Source organism: Lindgomyces ingoldianus (assembly GCF_010093535.1).
Source record: "Lindgomyces ingoldianus strain ATCC 200398 unplaced genomic scaffold BDR25scaffold_44, whole genome shotgun sequence".
Taxonomy (NCBI): domain Eukaryota; kingdom Fungi; phylum Ascomycota; class Dothideomycetes; order Pleosporales; family Lindgomycetaceae; genus Lindgomyces; species Lindgomyces ingoldianus.
This window is the reverse complement of record NW_022985205.1, coordinates 100,161-110,714: the sequence shown is the minus strand read 5'-3', so window position 1 is coordinate 110,714 and position 10,554 is coordinate 100,161. Positions and strand designations below refer to the sequence as shown.

The 10,554-nt window shown below is 36.0% G+C and overlaps 3 protein-coding genes across 3 annotated transcripts; 2 read left to right on the top strand and 1 right to left on the bottom strand.

Annotated features, from left to right (window-relative positions):
- Positions 1–2,697: 2,697 nt before the first annotated feature.
- Positions 2,698–3,480, bottom strand: BDR25DRAFT_361385 (uncharacterized protein; the record flags this gene model as incomplete). The annotated part of the gene is made up of 8 exons (XM_033696405.1): positions 2,698–2,842; positions 2,881–2,898; positions 2,937–2,962; positions 3,040–3,070; positions 3,141–3,197; positions 3,229–3,311; positions 3,345–3,421; positions 3,456–3,480. 8 exons carry the CDS (start codon positions 3,478–3,480, stop codon positions 2,698–2,700), a joined length of 462 nt encoding a protein of 153 aa, XP_033541389.1.
- Positions 3,481–3,758: 278 nt separating this feature from the next.
- On the top strand, positions 3,759–5,766 carry BDR25DRAFT_380739 (uncharacterized protein; the record flags this gene model as incomplete). The annotated part of the gene is made up of 7 exons (XM_033697677.1): positions 3,759–4,025; positions 4,117–4,186; positions 4,249–4,386; positions 4,433–4,678; positions 4,800–5,003; positions 5,104–5,594; positions 5,764–5,766. 7 exons carry the CDS (start codon positions 3,759–3,761, stop codon positions 5,764–5,766), a joined length of 1,419 nt encoding a protein of 472 aa, XP_033541388.1.
- Positions 5,767–6,063: 297 nt separating this feature from the next.
- Positions 6,064–6,960, top strand: BDR25DRAFT_361383 (uncharacterized protein; the record flags this gene model as incomplete). The annotated part of the gene is made up of 5 exons (XM_033696404.1): positions 6,064–6,121; positions 6,162–6,311; positions 6,353–6,630; positions 6,655–6,722; positions 6,807–6,960. The coding sequence occupies 5 exons, from the start codon at positions 6,064–6,066 to the stop codon at positions 6,958–6,960; spliced, it is 708 nt and encodes a 235-aa protein (XP_033541387.1).
- Positions 6,961–10,554: the final 3,594 nt, after the last annotated feature.

The window sequence follows — 10,554 nt, the reverse complement described above, 5'->3', positions numbered from 1 at the left end:
GAAAAAATGCTTGTATATAAAGCTTTATAAATAATAAAGTGTTAGTAGAGTTTAATAAATACTATAGCCTTATTAGCTAGAATATTATATAGTTACTTTATATAGTTATTTTTTTTTCTTTATGCCTTTTAGAATTATATAACCTTCTTAGGTGTAAAGTTCTCTGCTATAATATCTTATATAAGTAGAAGTTAGTATAGATTATACAGTAATTAAATTATATGCAGTAGGTACAACCTTTAGAGAGTCTTATGCAGAGCTGTAGCTACAGAAATATGTAGCTACCTAGTTATACTCTTATACAGTAAGCTATTATAAAGTAGTTATACTAATTATAAAGAAAGTATTACGTCTATAGGTAATTTATATAAAGATATTCTCTATAGTGTTTGAACTAGCGCTAGTAGTAATAGTTTAGTATAGTAGTTTAATAAAATAGTAAAAGTGTGTTTTTTTTTATAAGTTTATATAGTGTAATAGCTTTTATTTTATCTTTTTTAAAACTAATGCCTTTATTCTATAAGGTAGTAATTAGTTTTTATAGAAATAGTTAGCTAAGATTTTTAAAGTATATAAGCTTTTACTTTATAAAGTTGTCTTAAAAGTTTTTAAAAGTTTATACCTCTATTATGCTTAATGTGTAGAGTTTTATAATTAAGTTAGCTATATATAAATTAAGCTTTTTTTTTAAGTGTGTTATTTAATAGTTTAATTTTATTTACTTAATTTTTAATATTTATCTGCTCTGCTAGAGTCTTTGCTAAGATGCCTACTAGAGGTATGTATTAGTTATACATTAATACATTATGTTAGCTAGTTAGGGATAGAGCTAGTGTTGCTTGTTACTTTATAGTAGTTAGTTATGCGTTGTTGCGCACTATCTTACTTTTTGTTGTACACTGCCTCTAAATAGCCTTGTGCAAAAAAATAAAATAAACCTTTTAGTATTAAATAAGCACTACTATTTATATAATACCTTTAAATAGTATTATACAGACAGGTTTTCTACTTTTTATTAAGTAACTAAATAGAGATTTATAGCTACTTACATGTAAATTAGACTCTGTCTTTACTCTTACTAATTTATAGTTAAATTAGTAAGAAAAAAAATTTCTTTTATACACAATTTTTTAAATAGAAAGGTATAAAAAAAGCTTCCTATCTTACAGCATTTAAACTACTAATTCGTGTTAAATAAGCTCTATGCTAGCTATACAAAGCAAAGAGGTTTGCATAGTGTATACATTGCGCAGGGGGGTTGCAGGTAACTGGTGTTAATTCTCCTTCTTCTAATTCTGTGCAAAGGAAAGGGGTATTTATCTGTCTGTGCGTACAACTGTGACACAAGACCATGACACGTAACGCCTAACTGCGTATCCAAATACTGCTATTTGGACAATTAGCCTATAAAAAGGGGGTAGTATAACAATTCTTACAAATTGTTCTATCTTAGGTTGCTTAGAACCTATCTAAAGGGTCCCTGTATTAGCTCTAACTATAGCTTAATCCTGTTCTCTATAGTTACTCTTATTTCTTTTTAAGTATTTAGTTGCACCTTTTCTCTTAGCTAGCTTAGTAGTTATCTAATATCCTTTGTACAAGGCCTATAGGTGTTAATAGAAATTCCTAGGTTCTAAGTCCCCACACACTTCTATATGCCTCTGAGTGGATTCCCACCGCATTCGGACCTATTGTCTTGCCTGTGCTGTTACAATGTCTTGTTTAAAAGTCTAGAGTGTAAGCTGTATCTAACATTCTTTTAGCGCGTCTAAGTAGTGTTGTTAGGAATGTAATAGTGTAGAAAGAGTAGTTAAGTAGAATTTTAGCAAAAGTAAGCAGCTTAGGTGTGTAAGTGTCAGATATGCGCACCTACTGTCAAGACAGGAGGAACGCTGGACGAAAGCTGCTACATAGTACGAGCAATAAGCTCGAACAGTATGTTGCTGCAAATTGCTGCATTTTGCAGCATTTTGCAGGATTTTGCAGGATTTTGCAGGATTTTGCAGGATTTTGCAGCATGTTGCAAGCTGGTCGCGCATAGGGCTAGTGCGCGAGGGACTCGGATCGGAAAAACAAAAGCCGAGCAACACGAGTAGAGCAGAGAAAGGATCGATAAATCAATACAATCAATAATCATCCTATACATCATATCCAAACCCATCATTCATCTCAGGAAGCCTAGAAACAGTGCTTCAATCTGACAGTAAGTAACTCGCCTGTAGTGTACATTACTTACTTTTATTATTATTTAGCTTTTATAAGTTAGCTATAAAAATAACTTATAAATGTTATTTTATATGTTAGTTATTAATTATTTTTTTAAAAAACTTTATATATAGCTATAGCATGTTACTTAAAAAGTATTATATTTTATTTAAAAGCCTAAAGTATAAGCAATATCTAATATTTTTTTAACATATTTAAGTAGTGTTATTAGAAATGCATTAGTGTAAATAGAGTAGTTTAGTGTAGTTATAGTAAAAGTAAGCAACTTAAGTGTGTAGGTAGCTTGCCTATAAGGTACAGTATTAAAGTATAGACTAAAAAATGTTAAACACATTAGAAATAATTTTATATATAATTAGTAATTAACTTTTAATTAGCCTAGAAATTTTAGAAGTTTTATTTAGTCTAAAAATAGCATGAACGCGAAATCAACTGTAGAGCGGCTGACTTGTGAGATAGCTCTCCCTCCCGCTAATATAGCGCCCGCGTAGCCAACAGAAGCGATATATAAGGAGGATGGATCTCATACTCAGATTGTCTCTTCGTAGTTATTCCCCTTTCTTCACTGAATAGACACTTGGTTATTCCATAACTTGTCTTGCCCTTGTGCACAGTACTAGATCATTGCCACGTACACCTACACCTACAATCCACCTTACAGAAGCAAAACTCCTTGACAGACTATTAGCCTAGTTGATGCATATCTTCACCAGCTGTCAAGAAAGAGCTTGTAGCCCTACGGAGGCAAGTTCACAACACACTGCTAGGCCTCTGTCGCCTTTAGCTTCTCTTAGCCTGCTAATATTGCATGACCGCGTTGCTGCTAGACACTGCAAACTTTAGGCTGGAGCTAGCAGCTAAATAATTCATAGGCGCGTTTTAACGTTGGTACTATCGCCGCGTTGTTTTAACACGTCGCGCCCTGTTTGGTTCCTATCAACGGTTTACGAACCTGCTGTGGCCTGCTGGTACTGCAAGGACTACAGGAGCGCCTACGTTGACGAATCAACAGCCCCCCTTCGTTTATGCTGATTTTCTGCAGGGATGGAAGTATTTCGGGTAAGGCTTACACTCACCAACATGGCCTAACCATTGCCCGTCCGTCATATTCTCTTCACTAGACCACATTGAACAATATGCAGATTATTAAGATCGTATAGTTTCAGCTTCAAATTTGACGCTCGGGAGAAGTTTGCTGCCGGGCGAGATTTTAGCCAATTGAACAGTACCAAGACCTCCGTAGGCACGACCCATACCGACTGCAGGCGTCTAACGAGTCCAATGACTCCACAGCTAAGACTTCTTCAGCCTCCTCCCCAGAGGATCTATGTTCGTGATGGCATCCTCCAGTCAGACTATGCGAGTTCATGGTTGACGTTCCACTACCAATTTCCGTCGAATCGATCCAAGCCTCATCAGAGCAAGGTGGTGAATTCACGAGAGCAAGCTATAAAGAGCTCAACGTCCCGGTCCGCAAAAGCTAGCAAACCAATATCCTCTCCCAGTTTTAAGCCTCAAATACAACAGCTGAAATGGCTCGAATCCTGGCTTCCCTCAGCATTCTTGTTGCGTCTCTTTCGCTCACAGCTACCCCGGCGCTCGCTCTTCCAACGATCAACGAAGATGTTGAGGCATCATCCAACAGCCTACTGCGGAGACAAGATATCAATCCAGCAGCTATTCGCTTTGAAGGATGGCAGGGATGCAGTGAAGCCCAACAGTCGGACATTCGAGCTGCCTGGAAGGAGTTACTCATGCTAGGAAAAGCCGTCAACATGGATGTTGACTGGAAGGCTCCTGTAAGGCTCCTAGATGCAGCATCTTGTCCTTTCTTATTACGTTCTTTTCCTCACTATTTCTGATTCAGGTTTTTGCTTGGGATATTAACAGAGAATACAGGCTACGCGTGACTTCTTCGGATCTGAAATGAACAATCAGAAATACCAGTTTGAGATTCAAGGTTAGTTAATCAACCGAGTCGCTCGCACTTGGAAGGGGAGTCCAGCTAATTATGGCGTATAGCCATTCTCAAAAACATCGAAACGTGGAAAGACGACGGAACGATTTTGGCCTGGCAACTCAACATGCGCTGTGATGATCACCTGCGTCGTGCAGAGCTCAATTGCCCAGGAAGGACTAAGCCCGAATGGGAATATCGATGTATGTTGGCACTGCGCAAACTTTTTCCGGTTCTGACAATATATAGGTAATAGCAGATGTTGGGCAGCGCGTACGGAGAGAAACCCCGATGATGGGCAGTATGATGTTGTGGAGTGGTCGTATCGTGCAGCTGCATATACAACCAGCTCAGATGGACCGCATGTTGGATCCATAAATTTCTGTCCGAAATTCTTCGATACTCCTACATGCAATGATGCGATGAACAAAGCTGTCAACGATTATCCTGCCGGATCTTACAACCGGTTGCGTCTGAAGAATTATGAATGTCGCGGTCAGTCTGGTCTCGACTCTCTTGAGCACTGCGGCTCCTGCTCACACTCTATGTTCGCTTTGGGAGAGAGCCGAAAGCCGTGTTGCAATGGATGAAGCATTACTGACGCTACGTTTCCTAGGCTACATAGCACTCCACGAACTCTTTCACATCGATCAAATGCCTAGTGCGGTCACTAAATACAAGGTCACACACATTTGGGACCGGATGATCAAAATCAGGAGCCGCGACGGCGACATCATGAACCTCATGGCGTACGGTCCACAGTTCACCAAGGCAATGGCAAAATACACACTCGGTGGAGGCCTCTACGTTGCAACGAACGGTACGAAACCATGATCTCTGAAACACGCTCATATGAAACCTCATTGTGTCCCCCACCCAACCAGGTTAATGATTTACGCTCCACACTAACCAGTCTTCAGCCGACAACCTCGCCCTGTACGCCCTCGCCGTATGGGCCACCTCTCGCGCAGGCGACTACCCCCGGCACCCCGAAGTCCCCGACATCGACCGCCCCATTCAAGCCCCCTCGCGCGGTTCCTTCGCCGTCTTCAACGACAACGGCATCATCAGCCTCGTCAACGACACCGAGTCCATTATGAATAGCCTCGGCGTCACCCAGACAGACGCTTTCCAACTACAAGCGTATCGCGCACAGCCTCAGAGCTGTAGTGATGTGGGGAAAGACGCCACGGTGGATCGGTGTGTCGATGATCCTGATAATAAACCGCTGGACCTCAAACCTGGGGGCGGTGATCAGCCGGTTCCGCCTGCTCCGCCTATGCCTGCGAGACCGGCGGATTTCAATTGCAGTTGTGGGGAAAGTGGGTGTTCGCCAGGGAGTATGGCGTGCTGTGCGAATGGGAGTTGTCAGTGTCATTGTGTGAATGGGGCTTGTTTGGCTGAGGATCCGGTGTGTTGCGATAGTGGGACTTGTAAGCCGCTTCCTACGTGAGGGTAAGGAGAGTTGTGTACGATCGCACATGGCATATAACCAAGGCCAGCAACATGAGCTGGACATAGTCTTAATAGTGGAGCGGAGTATGACTATTAGATTGAGAGCGGACTATTGTTTTATTTAGTAAGCCTAACATTACCTGCGACGTTGGGAAGCAAAGAAAACTGTATATTCTATCTAGTTCGCAATTCTCGAGTATGCGGCGAAAATCACTATGTATATTAACACCCTGGGTAGGTACAGTGTAGAGCTACAGGTCCTCCTGCTCATTAATCTACTCTAGCTAAAAAGCAGCAGGCTTAGTACACAGAACAACTTTGCCATTCTTAACGTTTTGCTAACTCTTATTAATACGCAGATACTAGGTAGTTGTCTTGACAGGGAAAGTTGCATTACTTATATTAGGCTAATTGCGAATCGGCGAATGGATCACTTTAACGAACTATATGGCAATTTTGAAGCTCTAATTTGCGCTAAGCATCGTGGGAAAAGTTGCAGAGATCCAGGTCGCGACTCATGAAGTCGCAACAATGGTCACTTTGCATCAGCCATCCTCTTTCACGATAACTGCACGAGCCATGTCAGCTATTTATATCCACTTTGGGGTCGGGATGCGGCTTTGTTACGCCTTGACGGTGATGAGCGGTGATAAGAGGGCTATGGATAAGGGCTGTGGATAAGCCGAAAGTCGGTTAGAGCATTGGTTCCGGTAGTCTACTATATGTTCCTCTTTCCCGAAATCTCTTTCCACTTCTCTCATGCAATCTTTTCGTCGCCTTCCCTGCTTCCTGAGAGGTCTAATGGGTTTCGGGGGAGGAATGCTCCCTCCCTCCGAGCAGCTTGCGCCCTGTGCGTTCACTTTGCCTTGCTGGCGAAAGGACCGTCGACGCTGCGCTGCGAAATTTGTGTGAGGTTTACCACCCCCTTCGGTTGCCCATATCGTTCGCAAAATAGAAGAAGACCGAGATATGCCTGCTCCCACACCAACATAGTCGACTCTGGCTACGCATCTTAGGATGAAGAAGACGCCGAGGAAGAAAGAGGTAGTAGGGGAAGGCTCGCGGTACTACGCGCAGCATCGCTGTGCGCTAGCTCACGGCGTTGATCGCACACGTAGAGTACTTGAGCGTAGTTTTAGAGGACACGCGAACCCGGATCATTGAAAAGGCCGCCTACATACTCTCTTCCTTCAGCGGCTCGACGGACGAAGGAATCTATCGTGTATTGGCTCGCGAATTCTCCTTTCCCACGTCTTTGGATTACCCTGCTCCGAACAGTATCAACGTTCAACTCAATTATACCCCGCTTTCTACAATCTTAGGTGTTAAAAGTAAACTAGGCTGCTAGTAGCTGCTGTACCTAGTCTTTTCTTTTTATATTAATGTACTTTTGTAGGTATTCTAATAGCGTCTAGTTTATTTATTTAGTTTGTTGGTTTATTTTTAGACAATATGCTATAGATAGTTAAATCTTTATTTTTTTAGTTTCTTATTAAATGTTACTAATACTTTAAGATAAATCGCTTCTTTTAATTTAACATAATAACTTTTAGAACTATATAGTTAGTAATAATATACTTATGTAGTTTATTTGCCATTTTCTGTATAACTATTAACTTTTCTAATAGCTAAAAGTATACATACTTAGTTGTCTTATCTTATATAATAGTAGTAGCATTATATATTTTATGTATTTTTAGTTCTTCTAACTTAGAGAGTTCTTTAATAAAGTTTATTATAATTATTTTCTAAAGTTAGTCTAGAGCTTCTATAGGTTATAGTAGCCTATATAGTTTAGACTTATAGTTTATGTTCTGTCTGTAGTTATTACATTCTTATGCAACCTTTTTATATAGTTATGTTAGACTTAGTATGTTGTAACTGTTACATTTCTTTTAAAGTTCCTTCTATAAGTTTTTATACTTTAAAGTGTTTATATATTAACGTATACTATAAGCGAGTTGCTTACACACCTAAGTTACTTCCCTCTACTAAGACTCTACTAAACTACTCTTTCTATACTACTACATTGCTAACAACACTACTTAAACGCGCTAAAAACAATAATAAATATTGCTTACACTATAGAGTTTTAAACAACTTGTAATAATCTTAAAATAACATACTATAGCTACGTACAAAGTTTTTTAAAAGATAATAAATAACTAACATACTAGACAATATTTATAAGCTAATTCTATAGCTAACTTATTAGCAAAGCTTGTTAGCAGAGCTTGCTCTGCTTAATATATTCAGATTTGTAGAATAAAACGTTAAGCAGAATCTTCTCTTTTAAACGCGCTAGTTAGTTATAATTTCTTTAAATAAGCCCTAGTAACACTATTTCTTAATTACTTTATATATTTCTTACATTTTTTTTTAAAAAGATGTATACTTAATATAAGTACACTTTTATGTTAATTTGCATATAGTTTACTCTAGCATGTATTGTGTAAAGCATGTTTAAATTATAGTTAGTTACGTCTGTTTTACCTCTCTAGCTATATTAGTGTGTTAGGGATTAGCATTAGCTACGCTAAGTTGCAGGCTGTGATTAGTTGCGTGTGTCACGGTATCCTCCCCGGATCCCAGACATAACCGTATTAGACGCGTACTAGAGTATTATTAGTGCACGTCTAACACAAACACAACACAACACAGACATAAACTTAAGCACAAACCGCCTTAACACTAACTAAACCTAAAATAGGCTTAATTTATACTTAAAGCACTTAGACTTTTAAGCTAAGTATTTAATTACTAATTTTCTTCTAAACTTTTCTATTTCTTATATAATGTCTTGTACTTACTATAATACTTTATGTAGTAATTAAACTAGACCTCTATAAAGCTTTATAACCTTACTTATGCATAATTATAACATTATGTTATGTTAAAACTTTAGCTAAGAATAGCCTCTAAATCTAATCTAATAAGCTTAGTACTTATATAACTCTAAGCTATTAAAGTAAGCTAAAAAGCTTTTTAAAAAGCGCTTACTTTATAAAAAAGCTACTATGTTATAAGCTTTAAAGCTTTTTAAAAAAACTTTAAAAAACATCTTTATATTATTAAGCAGTCTATTTCTACCTTAACTTCTATTATAGTAGTAGAAACTAAGAACTTACTAGCCTTAAAGCTTACTTAAAAGTCTAGAGATAGCTTAACTTTTTTTTACTTAACACTACCTATAACTTATAACCTTTTTAACCTAGTAATAAAATCTAACTAACTTCTTAATCCTCTACTATTTAATAGAAAATAAAAAGACTTACTTTTTTTTCTATATAAGCTTTAATATAAACTTAAAGAAAACATAGGCTAATTTCTTTTTAAATGCTTCTAGTTACTATACACCTACTTTTAACTTAACTATAATATAATAGCCTTAATTAACTTACTAATAAATAAAAATATTATTAACTTAGATTAATTTATAGTGCTTTTATAAGTAACTTATAAAGACTTAAATAAAGAGTTAACAGCCTTAAGTTGCTTAAATACTTTATAATAAAAAAAAAAAAGCTTTACTTTACACTTTACTAAGTTCTGCTAACTTGCATTTAATATAGGCCTAAATAAGATAGGTCTAATTATAGCCTTATATAACTCCCTCTTAACTAAACTGTAACGCGCTATAGTAGGAGAACCCCTTCTAAACAACTTTAATGCGTATGCAAACTTAATTACTACCTATAATAATAACATAAAGTTCCTCCCTATATAAGCCCTAATACACCCCTAAACTAGCGCAGTTATAAATAAAGACCCTAATATAATAAAAATTAATTTAAATTATGCTTTAGTTAGTTCTAAAAAGTGTAAAGATTATAAAAAAAAAAGTTAATACTTTAAGTGTAGTAAGCATAGTTATATTTTTTAAAACTACTTTATTTCTTTTTTTTAAGTCTATATAAGTAGTGCTACTAGCACTTATTAAAAATTTTTACTATTTTAATATTATTTTAATAAAGGCTTTAACTTATATTTAAGCTTTAATCTTTTTTGCTACTCTTAACATAGCTGCAGCTATAGCAGTAGAAGCCTGTAAAAAGGCTTGTTTTAGGGCTAAGTTACTCTTTAGAACTAATTTAACACTAGATCTTTACTAACTTATAGGCTAAGTCTCTTACTAATAACTAAAAGTACTAAGTTAATATTTTTATATATTTATAATAAGAAACTATATTAGCTCTAATATAAGCTCTTATTAACTTAGAAGTAAATAGTATAGGTTACATTAATAAAAAACTAGTATGTAAACTAAATCTTTAATTAACACTACTTACCTAAATAATTTACCTAACTAGATTTAATAAAAAATAACTTAAAAAAAGTTTTATCTTCTATACTATAACTATTATAATTACTTACTAACACTATAAGGAGCAGATTAAGCTCTATGTAATAAACATAAAATATTATAACCTAATTCTAAAACAACTATAGCTGTATTAGCATAAAGTTGCCTTTAATTACTAAAAGTAAGTTTTAAACTTTAACTTTTTTTAATGCTAAGATATATGCTTACACTTACACCTAAACAACACCTAAGTAGCACTTAATATAAAAGGTTTTTAGACTTACTTTTTAATAACCTAGAAAAGAACTACTTAAGTAAGGCTAATAAGCTAGGCCTTTTACTAAGATAGGCTATGTAAAATAATTTAATAACTACTTAAACTTAAAAAAAAAAAGCCTTTAAAAAATCTTTACTTACCTAATTTAAACATAAACTAGAACTTAAATAGTAGATAAACATCTACTATATAAAACCTACTTTATTTATAACTTTAGCTTAATAACTAGATTATAAAATCTACGCAGTTATAATTTCTAATATAGACTAAGCTCTAGCTCTCTAAAAACGCACTAACTTAAAAATAATAGTCTTTTAAGACTACTATAACTTATTA